Source organism: Engraulis encrasicolus, chromosome 17, assembly GCF_034702125.1.
Source record: "Engraulis encrasicolus isolate BLACKSEA-1 chromosome 17, IST_EnEncr_1.0, whole genome shotgun sequence".
Taxonomy (NCBI): Eukaryota; Metazoa; Chordata; class Actinopteri; order Clupeiformes; family Engraulidae; genus Engraulis; species Engraulis encrasicolus.
In genome coordinates this window covers 26,014,987-26,034,812 of record NC_085873.1, presented here as the reverse complement: position 1 = coordinate 26,034,812, position 19,826 = coordinate 26,014,987, and the positions used below count along the sequence as shown (strand labels likewise).

At 41.9% G+C, this 19,826-nt stretch overlaps 1 protein-coding gene and 1 long non-coding RNA gene across 4 annotated transcripts in view; one reads left to right on the top strand and one right to left on the bottom strand.

Annotated features, from left to right (window-relative positions):
• Positions 1-12,469, bottom strand: part of tmem184ba (transmembrane protein 184ba) — a 34,117-nt gene extending 21,648 nt beyond the window's left edge. For both annotated transcript variants that reach the window (XM_063222086.1, XM_063222087.1), the window contains exons 1-4: positions 12,105-12,469; positions 11,825-11,873; positions 8,061-8,315; positions 5,679-5,844 (exon numbers count right to left, since the gene is read on the bottom strand). In XM_063222086.1, coding sequence (XP_063078156.1) covers positions 5,679-5,844; positions 8,061-8,315 — 421 coding nt within the window. In that variant the 5' untranslated portion in view covers positions 11,825-11,873; positions 12,105-12,469. The remainder of the gene's footprint in view (positions 1-5,678; positions 5,845-8,060; positions 8,316-11,824; positions 11,874-12,104) is intronic.
• A 2,734-nt stretch (positions 12,470-15,203) lies between these two features.
• On the top strand, positions 15,204-19,512 carry LOC134467364 (uncharacterized). 2 transcript variants are annotated; one of them, XR_010038524.1, is made up of 6 exons: positions 15,204-15,501; positions 16,292-16,431; positions 16,543-16,624; positions 16,883-16,999; positions 17,823-17,911; positions 19,421-19,512. It is a non-coding gene; the product is annotated as an uncharacterized LOC134467364 (long non-coding RNA). The 2 variants fall into 2 exon arrangements; XR_010038523.1 differs by having other exon boundaries at positions 15,205-15,501; positions 16,543-16,631.
• The last annotated feature ends 314 nt before the right edge of the window (positions 19,513-19,826 follow it).

Genomic DNA, 19,826 nt, shown 5'->3' with positions numbered 1-19,826 from the left:
AGAGGGGTTGCTAGGCGACCAAGCGGCCTACCCTACCACCCCTGCTCTCGCAACCACCCCCCAACACCCGCACCCCCCACTTCGTAACCGCCGACCAGAGGTCCCAAAAGGCACGTGTGAGCGGCAGCAGAAGGAGGAGGAGGAGAGAGAGAGAACAAAGATGGCTGTCGTCATCGTGACAGAGATAGCCATCTGTTGCTGGAGGTGCCGGCCGGGACGGCTGATGACGGATGACTCGAGGAAAACGTGCGAAAGTGAGTGGGAGACAGGGAATGACAGAGAGAGAGAGATAGGAGAGAGGAAGGGGGCGGGGGATGGAGAGAGAGAGACAGACAGACAGACAGACAGACAGACAGACAGACAGACAGACAGACTGAGAGGAGAAGAGATGGATGGATAAAGATAGACGAGAAAGAGAGAGTGAGACAACGAGAGAGAAAAAGAGAGATGGACGGACAGACAGACAGATAGAGTGGAAGAGATGGACAGAGATAGAAACAGCAAGATAGAAACAGAGAGAGAGGAAGAGATAGATGAGAGAGAGAGAGGGAGAGAGAGAGAGAGAGAGAGAGGAAGAGATAGATGAGAGAGAGAGAGGGAGAGAGAGAGAGAGAGGTCAACAGAGAGAGAGGTCAACAGAGAGATCCCATTTGCACATTGTCGTCCTTATGTAATACAATTAGCAAAGGGGAACAAAAGCTCTTACTACTACTACTACTACTCCACTTAGGCCCAGATCAGCTGTGAAGTGTAAAACACTTGATAGGGCCCATTTGAAATTGAACCTTCTTAAAATGTATTGTGTTTTAATGGTGCTGAGGAGAGCCGCAGAACACTCTTCCCCTTATCCTGAGGGCCATGGAGAGATGAGATCCGCATTGAATTCAAGAATCTGTATCGAGAACTGAAAATATATACAAAGTTGAAAACTCAATTTTAGTTTTCAGTTTCAAATTAATACATTCAATCCCAAGTTGTACAAACCCCAACTCCGATGAAGTTGGGACGTTTGGTAAACAGTGAATAAAATCAAAATGCTATCATTTTCAAAACATTCAATCTATTCATTAGATGGAGAATAGTGAAAAGACAACATATTAAGTGTTAAAACCGAGAAAAAATATTGTTTTGGGGGGCATTCTATTTTTAATCATTCATTTCTAATTTGATAAATCCAACACGTCTCAAAAGAGTTGGGACGGGGATCAGTGAAATTTAGTAAACATCCAAATAAGATAAAACAACAAAGAAGAACATTTCAAAATGAATTGTACTGACGGACAATATAGGTGTCCAGGTATAAGATCATCACAGAGAGGCTGAGTCACTCAGAATTAAAGATGCAAAGGGAATAATTACCATAGTTATTACATACATTTTTGAATCCCCTTTGATTTACCACGATTGAGTGTATATAAGACATATTTTTGTTAATAAAATCATTGTATAGGTTCATGACATCATGAAATATATATTGGCTGTAGTCTCACTCTAGCACTCCAGGAACTAGAGCTATTGAAAATTGACCATATTAAGAATGCTTAATGCATGAAAATGATACAGGGGTGTAACATTCTCCTAAGCACCTGAGCTCACTTGAAATAGACCCAGAAGACACGGGAAACTGTCCTTTGCTTACAGAAGTCAGCAGAAGTTGTAGAAGTCCATTCTTTTTGACAATAATAGAGCATTGAGGTAATGATGGAAAGCTCGCACATCCAAAGGAACGTCTGACCTGGGAGCAGGACCACAAAGACTAGATGATTCTGAGAAAAAAGTCAGCTGCACGACCAGGATTTCTTTTGCTCCCAAAAATTTATTTTACGTGACGTTTCGGGTTTTACCCCTTCTTCAGACGTGAAGAAGGGGTAAAACCCGAAACGTCACGTAAAATAAATTTTTGGGAGCAAAAGAAATCCTGGTCGTGCAGCGGACTTTTTTCTCAGTATCATCCAATAATAGAGCATTGCACATCCTGTGCTACAGTGAAAATGGACCATCCAACTTGTGTTAGTGCTAGCTTCAAAAGTCAGCCTCCATGATGGCATGCGGGTGCAGTAGTGCATTGGTTAAGATGTTCTCACTCATCTGTAGAGTTAAATACAGGGCTGAATGGTATAAATGCGTTTTAAACAGCATGAAAAGCCACTCATGCATTATATTTTGAAGGGAGATCTTCGATTACTGCCACATAGTAAGGTCAAATTGCATTCTCTACTATGTTTTAACAGTTTGGCTCCATCATAAGGACCAGCAGGTGATACAATGGTGGGTTTTTGGTCAAGACCTGTCACACTATAAGCACTACAGAAAGGAAAACATTGCAAAACATGACAAGGAATACACCCACCATTTAAGCTGGTGAAATCATGTCCAAGATAGGAATTAACACTGTTTTTTATATAACATCATCTCATCGGTTAATGTATTTAACTGTTAAGTGTTGTCTTTTGTTTTGTTTTTAGTCTTCCTCGACATTTGCTGCCATTTATTGTCCCCGTCCCAACTCTTTTGAGACGTGTTGGATTTATCAAAATAGAAATGAGTACATATGTCCCCCAAAACAATCTTTTTTCTTGGTTTTAACACTTAATATGTTGTCTTTTCACTATTCTCCATCTAATGAATAGATTGAATGTTTTGAAAATGATAGCATTTTAATTTTATTCACTGTTAAACAAACGTCCCAACTTCATCGGAGTTGGGGTTTGTACTATTCAGATTCAGTTTTCAGTGTAAACAATTATTGGTGTATTCTTATGATACAATGATTATTCTTGATTTTTTTAAAAGATATTGTTGGTTTATTTATGCCTTTCGTGCCTTTGACAGGGCAGTGAGAGAGAGTAACAGGATACTACCAGCAGGGAAGGATAGGGAAATGATCTTGACTGGACCTAGGCTCCCAGATTTATGGTATGGTGCCTTAGCTCACTGACTGTTATATATATAATATATATAACAATTCGCAGTTGGTCACAGAAGGTCCCGTTATTGAAAATCTCCGCTTTTTGTAGGTGGACAAAACACTATAACTAATTAACTAATTAAAACACCCTGATGCACATCGCCACCAACCTCAGCTGTCGTGCACGACTCTCAGCTCTCGCACACGAGTAGTGCAACAACCCAAATCCCGCCCATCTGCATGAAATGGCGTGGAAATAGTGAGTCCCAGTGTTTCGCAACCTGTTTTTGTCTTGACTACCCCGTAAGCTTTTTTGTTGTACCATTAGTACCCCCTCACCCATACTCTACGTAGGTGTCTTCCTCTATCCCAATGTGACTGTGCTCCATACATTTGTTATTTCTACATTTTTCCAAGTACTCACTGCATTGTGCTCACGTACCCCTTCTAGTGGTACACGTACCCCTGGTTGGGAAACACTGCCTTAGCTCACTGAGCCACTCACAATTATTGGAACTTCAGCCATTCAAATGGTCATGTCAGCCCAATACTGTGGCTCGTATCCTCAGCATCAGGGACATGGTGAGATGAGATCAACAAAAAGAGAAGGCCATGACCTCATCCGCCAATAGCCAATAGTGTGTTTTGGGGACAACTCAATATCTCATCTAAAACACTCAATACAGCTTCTGCTCGGACCACATGTCGCTATTTCACATTTTGTCCTTGCACTATTCGCTTTAGTTTTAGGCTGCTTATTTATCATACAGTAGGCCCCTGTTGCCTGGATTGGTAACACTTTATTTTAAGGACACATCTATTAGCACTAATACATACAATGTTCCTGTATAAGTAACTTGTAAGGCATGTACAAAGCAAAATCAAACATTTGTTAGGCATGTATTCGCAAATGTCTTGTTCATGCACAATAAGGAATTTATTACCAATTTAACCTTAGTAAGGACCTAGTAGGCCTTAGCATTTGCTTAGTACATGCCTTACAAGTTACTTATGCAGGCATTAACATTGTATGTATTAGTGCTAATAGATGTATCCCTAAAATAAAGTGTTACCCCTGGATTTATTTTTGATAACTCTGTTTTTTAATCAAATATTATCGGATGAAGGTAAAGCACTGAAACTTCATGCAAAATGGTCGGTGAGCGGGAGTTTTATAGTTATTTTCTGGTAACCCTTTCAAGCGAAGCCTCTATTATTGTGAGCTTGTTGTTACAAAAATTGTAATGACCAAGTCCTAATCTTCTTACATAAATCCCACTCTAGTGTCATAGCAATGTTGTTATGATGCCAAGAGTGCGAGTCGGGTCGCAGGTGAGCCTATCTCCACCAATGGGCTATGTATACGTCTTGCAGTATGTTTCAGAAAGCAGAGGCCATATCTGAATCCTAACCCTACCCTGTCTCTCTCTCCCAAGCATTTTCTGACTTCTGTCTATTGTCCTAATAATAAAGGCACAAAAAGTAATAAAAAACAGAGATAGAGGAGAGAGAAAGAGAGAGAGAGAGAGAGAGAGAGAGAGAGAGAGAGAGAGAGAGAGAGAGAGAGAGAGAGAGAGAGATATCTGACTGAATGAGAGTGAAAAGAACCAGAAACCTTGATGCTGGGAGAGTAACCCCTTCAAAGGTGTTTCAATAGGCACTGACATACATACACAACAACCACAGGAAACAAACACAGCACAAAGCCACATGGGAGGAAGCTTGATGAGCTTGTTGGCCCGGTGGTGGTTTCACTGAGCTGTGAAGTCATTCGTTTTCTAAGCAGCTCCACCGCTGGGATTTGAACTCCATGACTATCATGTTACCAATGCCCTCAAGCTCTGGGGTGCATTTCTGGAAAGCGTAGTTGCTAACTATGTTAGCTACTTTGTTGGTTGCAATGCAATTTCCCATTGGCATTGGAAGTTGCCATTGGAAGTTGCTAACTGCTAACAACTACGCTTTCCAGAAATGCACCCCTGATGTGATACGCAAGGCACAACTGCATCCGATGCTTCGACCACACAATGCCGGATCACCAGACACACTGTCCTGGGAAAATAGGGCATCGGCACTTCATCCAGCTGTTGCCAACAAATTATGTGATGTGAATTGATTGAATGGTGCAGCAAGCTACTTTCCCAACACAAGAGCAAGGATATCCCTTTAAAGAGGTTTGAGGAGACATTTCTTTTCTGAGTTCTTTCCTTTCTGGAGCAAATATAACCATGGCTGCATTAAATGTGTTTTGTTCTCTCTGTTCCAGTAAATATTGTGGTTAGTTATATATCCTATTTGGAAAGTTGCTTTGATAGAAAACTAAGTGTACTACGGTGTAATGCTAAGTGTACTACAATGCCATACAATGTCATGCAATCATTGATGCCAGGCAGTAGATGACCTCAAAGGCACTAATACAGTATTTTACTCTATTCAGTTCAAAGGATTTGGAACGTTTTCAGCTATTGATTTGCAACCAAAACACTGAATGTCCTGGCTGGGAATCCCCACCAGAAATTCCCATTCGAAATCCGGTCAGGAAATTATATCAAGTGGGCGCGTCTGATTGCCAATTCCAACCAGGAAATCTGTTTTTGCGGCTTCGGTTTCAGTAAAGTAATGTTTTAAATCCGTTGCTGTGTCCACGCAATGGGCAGTCATTGGTAGGACACAAAGTGACCAGGGAGGTAGAGGTGTCAGCGCATGGTCACGCCATTTTGTTAGGACATTAAGTCATTGATTGGAAGTAACCCATGGAAACGGGACTTACCCTCGTAACAGTCCCGCACCGTGTCGAAGTAGACGTAGTACTCCTCGTTGGTGAAGAAGAGCAGGCTGAGCCACGAATCAAACGCATAGATTGGCACGATGAAGAGGATACGCACAATGTGGCGCTGCTCATTTGGGGCTCTGTAGAAACGCAGGTGCATGTAGATCTGATGGAGAGACAAAAAAACAAAGAAATGGCAAATGGCAAATGGTAAATGGACTGCATTTAGAGAGAGAGAGAGAGAGAGAGAGAGAGAGAGAGAGAGAGAGACAGAGAGAGGGGATTTCCTTCAGCACTTAACACAATTCCCAACTCCAAAAGATTTTGCAACATAAACGTAATTTCTAACTTTGCTTTACAAAAACTACCCTATTTTTTATTTTTTCTGGATTGGGGTGGAGGTCATATTATCATAAATCATAAGCTGTTTCATTGGAAACTGTACAACATAGCCTTTCCCATCCTGATTGCCACATATCCCAGGTCCCTAACCTCCCACCCACATTGACAAACAAATGTTCTGTGGGAAACACTGCTGTTGACACACAATTTTCCCCCTGTGACGTGCAACCACTTCTATCAAACACGCCGAAAGTTTTGTAAATGATTCACATGGATCATAGATTTTTTGTCTGTTGTTGTTTTAAAGATCTTTTGGGGTCTTTTTCGACTTTATTTTTGATAGGACAGTGTGAGAGGTGGACAGGAAGTGAATTGGGAGAGAGATGGGGAAGGGTCGGCAAAGGGCCGGGAATCGAATCCGAGTCAGCCACATGGTAGGCGAGTGCCCTACCGGTTGGCCACGGCAGGGCCTGTCTGTTGTTGTTTTGGCCAGTGAACCAGACAAAACATGATTGCACTTTGGATCGTGGAAACAACAGTGTGGGACACGATTATTGACCGACCGACCGAGTTCACTGGTGCTGGTGCTAGCAGATGTGCGGTTATGTAAACAAGTGGTTGTCAAGCACACAGCAAACAGCAGCAGGGACAGGGACAGGGACAGGAGTGGTAACCCAAGGGACACCTGTTACCAGGGGTTACCAGAGAGCAAGAGCTCTGTAGGGGATGTGATGTGTCCATGTTTGAATCAACACACATCAAAACACAGTCACAAGACCAGGACTCCCAGGAAAAAGAGACACTGTATCATCAGAGATCAATTAATAAATGAATGAATGAATGAATGAATGAATGACTAAATGACTGCTAATGAATGACTGACAATCCTGTGTTCAGAAAATGAAAACCCTACCACAAATTTGGAACCTGTGGCAGGGTTTGTACTTTCTGGACCTGGAATTGACACGTCTGCCTACTACGTATATTCTACCTTTGAGACTTTTGTTAATAGTGAAGATTCGTAACGCAAATATGGCGTCTACCCGCACATCTCCCGCCTTTCTGGCAACAAGAACCAACTGCCTGCTGAGCTGCTTTGCCATTCATCCAATCATCTAGCTGCATCGGTGCACACGAATTGTTGCGCATGCTCAGTTGTGAAAAGCTGTCACTCTCGTGCCGTTGTGGAACTACTGCGCCTGCGCAGTGTCAATAAAACCGTGAGAAAAGTGGCTTAAAAAGCTTTATTTTGACTCGCATGACACAACCAAGCAGTCTAGATAGCTCAACTTTTCCCGGCGGTTTCAACCATATGGTTTTCACAACCGCTGGGTTCCCTCCCGACCTGTACTCAGTTTCCCCATTCATTTTTCCCATTGACTCTCAGATCTGGTCTCACTAATCGTGAAATAGCACCCCGAAGGCGTCAACAAGATGGCGGCGACTGTCTTGTCTCGACATAAACCGTCTCTGCCCATGTCTGGAGGGCCATTTACAGCCCCTGAGGCCTTATTATCCGGCCCCCGATACGATTTTAATGTCACACAGTTTTGTTTTGTCATTTCATTTCATTACAATTTGCAATACAATCAAGTTATATTTTCAGGGGACCTATTGACGGTGGGGTCTGTTGTAAAGGTGGCAATCTTCAATGTAGGCCTGAAGTGCGGGGGGAAATCCTGGTTTGTGTTCATACGGCCCTCGGAAATTTAAAAGTGGTCCTCGAATTAAAACTTTTCCCCACCCCTGGTACACATAACAAAGCCAATTGTAGCCAATTTTGGTCCCCAAGGGGAAATTCTTTCTATGCACTTTATCCCATTTGGACTAGTGAATCACATTGAAGTACACACACTAGTCCGTAGCAGTGGGCTGCCTGCTGAGCGGCGCCCGGGGAGCAGTGTGGGGGTTAGGTGCCTTGCTCAAGGGCACTTCAGCCGTGGTCCGGTCGGGCATTGAACCGGGAACCCTTGGGTTGCCAATCCAGTGCTCTAACCACTGAGCCACGGCTGCCCACATGACCTGAGTTAGTCAGTTTACCTGGTGACAGGTGATGAGCAGCGCTGCCAACACGAAGAACCCAGACACGGCCTGGGCCGCCACCGTCATGAGGAAGATGGGCTTCTCTGGGGTGACCAGGGGGGCCTCGGGCAGCCAGGAGATGTTGGGCCCCGCCGAGGCCACCGTGGGTGGGGAGCCCAGGACCATGGCCCCTGCTGCGGCTCCGGCCCCACCTGAAGAGGCCTCCCCTAGGCGATCGGACAGAGGCACGTCCCTCCTCCACAGCCTATGCATCTGCAGAAAAGAGGATAGACGTACGGTACGTAGATAAATTGAAAGATCATCAACATTTCAAACATTTTTTTAAAAATGAGGTGCATTCATTGTTCTTCTCAGTTAAATAAGTATCAGTAAAACACTGTTGTCCACAGCTGTGATCTACAATGAGCAGGGAAATGAATGATGAATTAGCAGGTCCAGTAGTAAAAGAATCCATGAGAAAACCTTTTGTGTAACATTTTTTTAAGGGTTAAACCACATATTTATCCGCCTAGTTATCCACATCTGAGAACTATATTGAAAAACATGAGTCTTAAAACAATCGATGAGAGAGGTGCAAATCCCGCCTCCACACCTATGCATCTGTGAAAGTACATAAAGTGTCAAGTCAAGTCGTTTTACTTTTAATCTGCACCATACTTATTCGATGGTAACACTTGACCACCAAAGTGCTTGGCAGACATACAGAAGCAAAGAGTGGTCTACAGACAGAGTACAGGGGCACATCTCTCCTCCACAGCATCATATACTATACTGTGTGTGGAAGAGTTCTTCTCTGGACTGGAAGACTACGAAAGTCATCTAAATGCAGTTCAGGAATTCAGGAATGCAGTTCAGGAATTGCAGTTCAGTTCAGGAATCTTTTTTTTCCTTAAATTTGATTTTAAGGTAACATCAGGTCAATAGAACTTGGATTGGTGTTGGGTGATTTTTCCTTATCAAATTCAAACAACATTTTCTTTTGATTTTACTGATCTCAACTGAGAAACAAAATAAAAACACATCATTTATGAAATATTATAAATACATTTATAATATATTTGAAAATACATAGCACTTCAGAAGACACATTTACTCAGACATAAAAGAGAGAAACCTTGAAGGTTTTCATTCATGTGCACACTAAATTCATCTACACGTACTAGAAATGACACTGGTTTCTTACACTTAAAAAGGTACGATCCAGAACGCAGAAAAAAGGGGTCAAAGGGCTTCGGCGTTCACTTAAGTTTTGGCGAAGGTGCTCTTTGGTTATCCTTTACAGCCCTGAAGAAGGCCATTGTCGGCCGAAACATGTTGGCAATTTTAACCGTTCCACTATGAACTAGCTGTTTATTAAAAGCTTTTTAACCCAGAAGAAGAGTGCCTTGGATATTTTTCATTGACTTAAAAAGGTACATCAGTACTCAGTTGCACAAAATGTAATTCTATTCTATTCTATTCTATTCTATTCTATTCATTTCTAATTTACAATAGTCTATTATAAGAATTATGATAAATCTGTGTTTTTTGTTTTTATTTTTTGGTTTTTGTTCCCCCTTCTTTTCTTTGTCAGTTGTTCCGGGTTTTTGTTTGTTTGTTTTTAAGATATGTACTGTGTTGTGATGCTTTGTCTTTTTTAACGTGATATGGATCCCCATGGGTCTGGAATAAAGAATGAATTTAATTATTCCCTTTTAAATCCAGAAGTGTGAAGTACTGACTGAACTCTTTGCCAAGTTTCTCTTGGCTGCTAACAGTGTACACAAAGTGTAAGTGGTTAACAACCTTACTACTACAATGGCCAACGTTTCAGATACAAAGTGAATTTGGCTGAGTTGGTGAGTTGAGTTGAGACCTCTTAAAGCCACAATGACATTATATAACACGTCTCAAGACACGGTTATTGGCAACGATAACTAACTAAAACACCAAGCATCCTGCACTACTGCCGTGTTCATGTAATAAACATGTCACTATTACTGCAATGACAAAGGAGAGCAAGAGAAAGTTGGTGACATTTTCTACCCGCATTGTACTCCTTGTATCCTTGTAATAAAGACACAACAAAAAGACATAGGCCTAAGCCTAACAGGGGCAGAGCACAGCGTTGACAACATGCCGGAAGGTTCCTAAGTGAGGAAGAGGCTTTAAAGGGCATGACACGTGTGCCGGCTTTGCAGCTCAGACGCCCATGCTAAAGGACCGGCCGGCCGGTCAGTCAGTCACCGCCAGACTTATCATCCGTCGTCCAATGTCATATGCTTGCTCTCATGGCGGGCTGAAGCACTCAACGTCATCTGCTGACAGACAACACACCACCCACCATTTGCCATATGAGGATTCTGACATCACATGTTGCCGAGTGGATCATAAAAGCAGCCCCGACCAGCAATGAACACCCAGAGTGCCTTACTCAATTTACCACCCATCATTCTAATGTTCAGTTTATGCATGCAAAACTCTTACACCGTTTTATTCTTATTCTAGTTCATTTTTGAACGTGTTAAAGATATGGCCCTGGTAGCCTATAGTTTTTTTTTGCTACCAGAATGGTAATGACCTAGTCGTTATGTATTACTGAAGTGCTGTGTTGTAGTGGTGTAGTATGACAGTTGAGTTTTTTTCAACCAATAGGCCAATAAAGGCATTCCACTAAGAGCACATTATGTTAAAGCACAATGACAACGTTGAATAACAACTGAATATGACAATGTGCCATAGGCCTATAAATACTTTTTGGTTGATTGATGGCTTGAAATGAATCACACACATAAAAGGCTAAATTTAAACTCTCTCTCACTCTCTCTTCTCTCTCTCTCTCTCTCTATCTCTCTCTCTCGCTCTCTCAGTCTCTACCTCTCTCTCTCACAGCAGACACTATGTTGTGTAGGAGGAGAGGGCCTGTCTACACACTGCACACCGTCAGCATAGTCACCGCTACACAGGAAGGGCATGATGATTACACATGGCAACAGTCAGCAAGACAACCGCCCATTTGCATTATCAGCTGTCACGCGTCATGTCAGCCTGATGCACATTCACTGAGAAACGTGTCGCTTCTTGGGCCCCAAATATAACCTATGTAGGCCTACTGTGCTTGTGTCGTCATCTGTGATGCAACTTGTTAGTTTGCCCTCACAGCAATCTGTGTTTTTTACACCTCCTCACACCATACGCATCCATGACGGTACGTGTTGAACGTTGGTTTGCCTATCTGGGGGTATCTGTATCTGCATGGCAAGTGCTCACTGAACTGAATGAATGAATGGGTACAATACCCTGCAGGCTTGGGGCTCCTACTGAAGCCAGGGGGATGGGGAGGGGGAAGGGTGCATGGGGGTGCGACATGTGTTCATTTGAAATGCAATGAAACAGAGTCTCACCCAAATAAATGCACACACGCACACAAACACACAATTGAATTATCTGCCAATCAGACCAACTGAGAGCTAGAACGGCAAGGGCAAGTAAATGTTGGACCAAGCATGCAGTGCAAAAAAAGGACTACTTGGCAGTGAAAACCAAAAAAAGGAGTGCTTTTAAAGTTATATTGAGGAAAGGAAAAATCACCATTGTCACAATGTAGGAGTCAGTCTCAATGCATAACATTAGAAAATATTTTGGTGCCTTTTAAACCTGCTCTAATAGTGCTTACAAAACGCCCCCTATTCGAACTGTGAAGTATCTCCTCTTCATTGAACATTCCAGACAGTGTAAACAGTAGGCTACAGTTTGTAGATGACTGCATGATATAATCTTACCTTTGCAATTGAGCACTTGTAACCACCAGCACACGTAGAATACCGTTATCTGCGAAGACAAAAATAAATAACAGCAGGGGAAGTTTTAACAAATAAGTTTCATTTTTTGAGGATTCACTTGCTTACCACAGACTGGCCGGTACTAGACTATGTGTTTGCATTAGAGACGCTTTGAAGTTGGGTGACATTTTGGGTCTCAAAACGTCGGCTACTTCATGAAAAGGACAAACAACAAACTTTTGGAAACAAAACGATGCAATGACGTTCAAAAATAGCCTACCTTTGTCCACAGCGGTAGAAAGAACACTCTCTCGGCCTTAATTCCACAAAGCTGTGGTTATTCCGTCATCCATGTTTATCTTCGCTGAAAATCTTTGTCAATAAATCGTAGCGGTCTCGCCGTTTGCCCCTATCCATTTAAGTACGTTCTCATCTCGGAAAGTTCTTGCATTTAGTTCACGAATTCTTCGCACGAATTTAGATCATTTATAAACTCAACAGCTCCTGTTCGTTTAAGTAGTTCACAGCAGCCTCGTCTCCTTTTTTCACCTCTTGTCTTGCCACAGAGGCAGTCAATCCCCACGGATTAGAAGGCTTCAACACCAGCGAAACCTCGGTCGCCAATGAACTGTACAGCGAAATCTACCCCCGTGGCGGAGGCGCTCATTACACGGTTCTGAAAGCCCAGGACATTGAGGCGCAATGCGCATGCCCAAGAGGAGCCTAGGGGCTGGATGGTTCACGCGACACCCAGTGCGCTTTTTTTCTGGATTGCAAATGACATTGTTTATTTTAAAAGTAAACAGTCAACAGGACATAACTGTGTCACTATGGTGCCGTTACATCTTTTTTTGAAAAAAAAAAAAATGTGTGGAACAGTTGGCCTACTGCCCTTATGTCAGTGGGCCTACAGGCCTGTATTACCCTCAACCTGTAAATACATCTAAAAATCATTTTAAACAGAACTGAAATGGACATTTATTCAGTCTTTCCAGTCCACTGTAACATAAATACATAATGCAGTATATTTTAAGAAGAGAAATATGAAGTAATTGAAAGTGCTTCAGGTTAAGCAAGCTAAAATAACCCGGATCATAGATTCATCTATAACAGTGACCCAAAATGTCATGCTTTAGAAATTACCATTTCTCATGTTACTGCACTGTGCCACTGTGTGGCCACACCTGGTAATCTGGCATACAGGGCATTTCCCAACAGTCCAAACGCGTTGATGCTGTTGGTTTGTTTTTTTATTATTAGAAACTGGTCCAGAATAGAAGTACTCTTCCAATGTAATTACACCACTAGTAGTATGATGTTAAAGCCATAATTGAAACCACATAATATGTCGTAATTACATCTGTAGTGTGCTTACTTACATACTTCCATTGCCTGATTATCATTGACTTTCAAATCTCATACCGAGATGTTGTTCTGGACAAGAATATAACAAATAACGTTTCCCAAACAACCTGATTAACCCACCTTGCTACTGGTCGAGGCCAGAAAAGGCTGTGCCGAAATTTAAACCAAACATTTACTTTGAACTTTGACTTTGAACACTCCTCTAACCAGAGCCGTTGGAGCTGCTCAAAATTCACTGCTTCCCAACAAAGTGGGAGCTCAGAAACGATATTTGTATTGCTCCTGGCCTGACTAGAAGCAATGCTGAAGGTGTTGCGTCACTAGGAGGGCGTAGCCTGGCTACTAGTACTTCTACTATATGCAACTCTGGCCTGATCCAGTTTACAAGGGGCTACGCAAAGATGCCCAGACTGTTTTTGACCTCAGCTCAGCCATGTGTGTGGTAGGCTTGAGCCACGTCTTGTAATGTCTAAATACCAATACTGATGCATCACTCGCCTCAACCCAAAAACACTGCATGACTTGAATGGGAATCTTCACGGATTAGGCCCTTTACAATACATACCAAAAGTGTAAGCAGTTTATTCCAATACACCATGGGCCTCATTTATAACGGGTGCGTACGCACAAAAGACTGCGCACGCCAAGTTCACCGCAAGGTTTGGTATTTATAGAAAAAGAACTTGGCGGTAAACATGCGCAGCTCCACGCAAAGTTTGACCCATGCGTAGGCACTAAACAAAAGACCAAACGCGGAAAGCGCGACCTCGGGAGGTAGCTGGAAGAACGACCCGAAATTGGTTGAAGAAAAAAATCAAAGGTCACGTGTCACGATAGCCGCTTTAAGTTAATCCAGTTCGCAACGAAAACGCGGTTGTTTGTTGTTTGGTAATGGTGGAAAATAATAAGTAGGCATACCTGGCCTATCCATAGCCACATGCATGTAATATACGCTTGAAATTGTAGCCTACGTTTAGGATAGGCCTACGTTACATTTGGAAATATCCTACATTTTATTAACAATAACCACGGACCTTTCCAGTATCGGGCTATAATCGTATCGGTAGGCTATAAAGTGTTCCGAGTCTGCAAGGAATTACGTCAACATTTAAGCCAGTTGCAGAATCATCTGCTCGAGTCCCAAGTGCATCTGTAATGGTTGATTTTCTCAGCCATACAGGCAAGCGCAAGTGCCATACTAATGGACAGCTTCGTTTCTCTTGTTGCATGTCATTTCTTTTCCATGCGGTTATTCGTCATCAAAGCAGAGGTGTGCATTTGCCAGCTGGCCTTATACACTGATAGCCTAATGTACGTTATACACACCTTTAATAAATACATACTAGAAAATGCCCATATGTCATGCTGTCTGTGGATATGTCGACAGTTGGGGCGTCGCTTTGAACTGAAAGCAGACAGCTGCGTGCAGTGACCAACGGCAATTGTTGAAAAAAGTTTAAACCCGGTGCATTTGAGGTGCGATGAGACAGCGAATAGATTTTCTACCGGTGAATTTCACATGGGGACATGCCATGTGAGATGTTTCCTTGTCGCAGCTTGTTCACAACTCAATTAATACTAGCCTATGTTGACTTGGCAGGTTCATGTCCATGCCATCCTTATTTCATTTATTTATTTATTACTTCTGGTATAGCGTGATTTTTGTCAACATAACCATCCACATGCTGCAATTCAAGGTTTTATTTTTGTTGTCTACGACTTCCCAAACTTAACCATTCCACTTTGCCCAACGTTCTCTAGGCCTATCTAATAAAACTGTTTGCTCCACATGTGGTAAATAGCCCAGACAGCAATTAGATTTGGGCCGGGTCTGTTTTCAAGTCAGCAGATCCGCATAGCAGTCACAGGCTGAATCTCAAATGGCACACTTGTGCACTTCGGGCACTATGTTTCAGTGCGTAACTAATATGGTATGCGCACTGAAACATGAACACTAACGTGCACAAGTGCACCATTTGAGATTCAGCCACAGTCATTTTGCCGATCAGCGGCAGCTCCGATCCGGACCAGTAGTTTGACAGTCAGTTTTGAAGGCTCCTGGCGGATGCGGGCCAGATAAGCAATCCGGACGCGCCATAATAAAATAATTCAGTCCGATTTGAAGGCGCGTGGCGGGTGCGGGCCACATAAAGCAATCCGGACGCGCCAAAACTGAATTTGTTCCCCAACTGTCACTTTGGAACCCTCAGAGAGAGACCGTTCTCTTCAGTTTACCTCAGCTGAACTCAACTATCCGCCTGTGTCGCGTCTCGTCCAACACTGCACTGTCGTGACTTGATCATTCAATGATGGTAAGTAATTATTTAACTTAATACTAGAAGTAAAATACACTCACTCGCCGTCGCCACTATAGGCTACTCTTTCAGCGTTTTAGTCCAGTGAGTTAATTACCCCCTCTGTTGTGTCGTGAAATGGCTTGGCCGAGCACTGAATCATAACACCGCAGAATCGCGCTAACTTGCTGCTGTCTTTCTGGCTGGCGGGCTGTGGCATCATACGCTTTTGATGAACCCACTCAAAATGTGTCATGATCGGGCTATTTGAGTCAATTTTAGCGGCATTAGCAGTAATGGTGATAATCTTTTATGAAGCTAACATCCCAAACATACCCTATCAACACGGGACAGAAACAAAGGTAGTTTCTAGTCGACTAGCACTACTACCGGTAGTTCTGTAACTAGGACCGCTGTGATTTGTATAACATTCGCCAAAAAAGCTAGGTATAGGTGCGAGTGTGATGTACATGATGTGTTCGATTATTTTCAATCAATTTCTGATGGCTTAATAATCACCGTATCCATGTTGTGCCGCCGACAGCAAACATTCTGTGTTGTGCTATTAGCTCACCTTGAGCTGAATTCATTTGACATCACGCAGTTTGTAACTCCTTGATTGTTGTAGCCTATTTACACAAATCCTAAATGGTCGTATTGTTAGTTTAATAACTGCATTGTGATATAGGCTATAACATGGATTAGGCTTCATCAAAATACTGTGAATTAAAGCTCATGCATGCATGTTGTATGCAAAACGTTGAAACTTTTTTTGTCTTTCTTTTCCTCTTTGCTTTGGGTTGGGTAGAATTGTACGGTAGGTTCAGCCATTCCTTGATCGACCTGACACCAGCATTAGGCCTACTCGATGTGTATGAAGCAAGCTGCCTCTGCATCAAGTGAGGGAAGAAGCCGCCACTGAAAAGCTTTTTGGACTGTCATTTGAAGGTATGAGCCGAGAGTTGTAAACATGAATGCCAATTGTACTAGGCCTATATATTTTCACAGTGAAATCCCAATAACTATTATTCATAATTATTTATTCTTTTTCTGCTACAGGACACAAATGAAAGGACAGGAATTCTGCTCTGCGGCGTTGGTCTCACTATTTATTCAAGAAGCCCTTGGACACCACCAGAATGTATGAAGTAAGTTGTTTTTATGTTATGCATTAAAGCCCATGCATGCTGGCACGCCCCCCCCCCTCTCTCTCTCACTCACACACACACACTTGTTGTACTGCACTCAATAAGAGCTTGCCTGATGCTGTTGTTTGGTGGCCTGAATGTGCATAGAATACCTACTGTCTACTTGAATAGGTTTATTGTATGTTTTTCTATGTATTTCTATGACAAACTTTCAACCTTTTTGTGTTTCTTTTTCTTTTTGCTTTGGGTAGAATTGTAAACAGTAGGCACAGTCATTCCTTGATCGACCTGGCATCAACATCACTCGATGTGTATGAAGCTGCAAGTGAGAGAAGAAGCCGCCACTGAACACCTTTTTGGACTGTCATGTGAGTGTATGAGCTGACAATTTAACTTCTTTAACTGTTGATCCTGCTGAGACATATGTAAAGTGGCTTGATAATGTCTCATTTACACTAATGTATGTCAAGCTGGTCTCAGGCTAACAAGACTACCATGAAATCTTAAAAGTTTTGGACAGACGTCTCAATTTCACCATTGTGTTGTGCCATACTGGACAAGTATTACTTGCTCAGTTTTGACAACCTAATTCTATATTCTGCTGTGCAACTTGTGCACAAAATGATTCACAATTCTGCTCCACCACCTCTGAAAACTTTTATCCATCCTTGCTCTGAACAAATTAGCAGAACAACTAGATCTACCACCAGAGGAAATAGTAGCCTCCCAAGCCGGGTAACAGCATAAATTTGCACAATCTGTTTTTGCAGAGCTTCCCACCCACATAAAAGGCATTACAAACTTTTATTCATTCTCACTTGGAGTGAAGAAATGGCTTTCATGTACCCAGTCTGGTCACCACTAATAGTTTTGCACATACCTGTTTTGACACTGAGCATATGGTAGTTTTTGCATATGACATATTTTAGTGTGTGTGTGTGTGTGTGTGTGTTATATGTTTTCTTACCTGCCCAGGGAATGCAGATGGAAATTAGCTTTTAGCTATAATGTGGTGCAGGTCATCTTTTTTTTTTTTTTACTATGTAACTAATGTACTTTGCACATGGTCCCTGATGAAATAAACCAATAAACTAAACTAATTGTAAACATGGATGCCAATTGTACTAAATATTTTCACAGTGAAATCCCAATAACTATTATTCATAATTATTTATTCTTTTTGTGCTGTAGGACTCAAATGAAAGGACAGGACTTCTACTCTGCTGGGTCGGCCTCACTACATATTCAAGAAGCCCTCGGACGTCATCAGAATGTATTAAGTAAGTTGTTTTTATGTTATGCATTAAAGCCCATGCATGCTGGTGTGCACACTCTCTCACTCTCACTTACTCTCTCTCTCACACACACACACACACACACACACACACACACACACACACACACACACATACACACACACACACACACACACTTGTTGTACAACACTTAACCAGAACTTGCCTGATGCTGTTCTGTGGTGGCCTGAAAAGTGGATGGAATACCTACTGTCTACTTGGCTAGGTTGACTGTATGTTCTGTGTACGGGGTCATGTTCCCACAGCCCATTGGTCCCACAGCTTATTCCTGCTGCTCCATGTTCCCACATTTTAAAGAAATTATTCAAATATACAGTGCACAGCAATAATGAGTATACCCTTGTTGAAAAGTAACATTTTGAACACACAAGTTATTCCCAAAACGCTCATAGAGTAAGTGTAATACAACATCTTTTGAGCTTACATAAGAAAATTAAGGCCAATTGTATAACTTAAATGACATATTTGCCCATTTTTGTGAAATTATGCTGGTGCAAAATTGAGTACACGCCTATCATAGTGTCTGAGAAGGGGCCGTGTTGGCCTGAATTGTCTTGAAATTTAAAGGGATTAAAAGGGAGGTCATTGTTGTGCGTTTTATCTTTGCCTTGCATTTAACTTTTACATTTTGAGTCTGCACCTGGCTATAATTGATGTGTGTGAGATTCGAATGAAATCCTATAGGGAGTATCATGATCTGTTTCAGTAGTTACAGTACATGTTGACAAGCATTTGGTGAAATTCAGCTTCCTACTGTTGATGGCACCCACACAGCCCCAAGCCATGCCACTCCCACTACCATACTTGACTTTCAGCATGAGGCACTTTCCTTTGTACACATCGCTTTTTACCACCACACATGTTTGACACCATCTAAAGCCAATTTGTTTATCTTGATGTCATTAGATCAGAGGACATGGTTCCAGTAACCCATATCCTTAGTTTGTTTGACTCTGATGAGACCATGATAAACAAATATGCATTTGTTGCTGTCAAGCATGTGTGCCATTGACTGAAATGTTAAATACATCATTGCCGTGATTAAGGCGAATACATTTCTAACCAAATATTAAACATTGACATGTTATTTAGAAAGTCGAGAATTTTAACTGATTTGATATGACAATATGACCCGTTTCTTTTTTTTCTGAAGAGAATGGTGATTTCATCACAATCTTCTAATTTTGTGAGTTACTTAATTCATGGTTTCTTGAAGCCAAAAATATGCAAGAATAAACAAATTATTGGCATAGTTTAAAATGTGGGTCGTGAATCTATAATCTATGAAAGTGTAACATTATTGATGGAATTATGGAAATAAATAACATTTTCATGATATTCAAAATTTTTTTGCCAGCACCTGTATGTGTCAGTTCATTCACAATCGTATGTAATTTGTGCCTGCACATACAGTACATCTGCATTAAGTCTAACGTTTCCCTTCTGCTTTGTGTGCCTTTTAATATCTTACAGTGTGAAGAGGCAACAAGGGAGAGATGAACGCTATCAAAAATGTGGAGATGGATCTGGCAGCCGACCGCTTTGGCACACACCCAACAAGAAACATAACAATAAAGAATACTAAAATGCATAATTTGTAAGCAGCTCATTTTTAAAAAAACATTGTTTGCTCTTGCTTGAAGGTGCACTGTGTAAAATTGTGGCCAGAGTAGTTATTGCATCTATGGTGCTCATTGAAACTGTGCTGTCTACTGCTAATTTAGATTTTTGCATGAATACCAAAGTGTAGTGAGTTTTGCAGCTAACGATGTCTATTTCTGAACATTCAAAATGGCGATCAATGGAGAAGATCCCCGCTTTCATGTATGAAAAGTGCAAATTTCCCAGTCATGTTGAATACTTTGGTGGTGGTAAATAT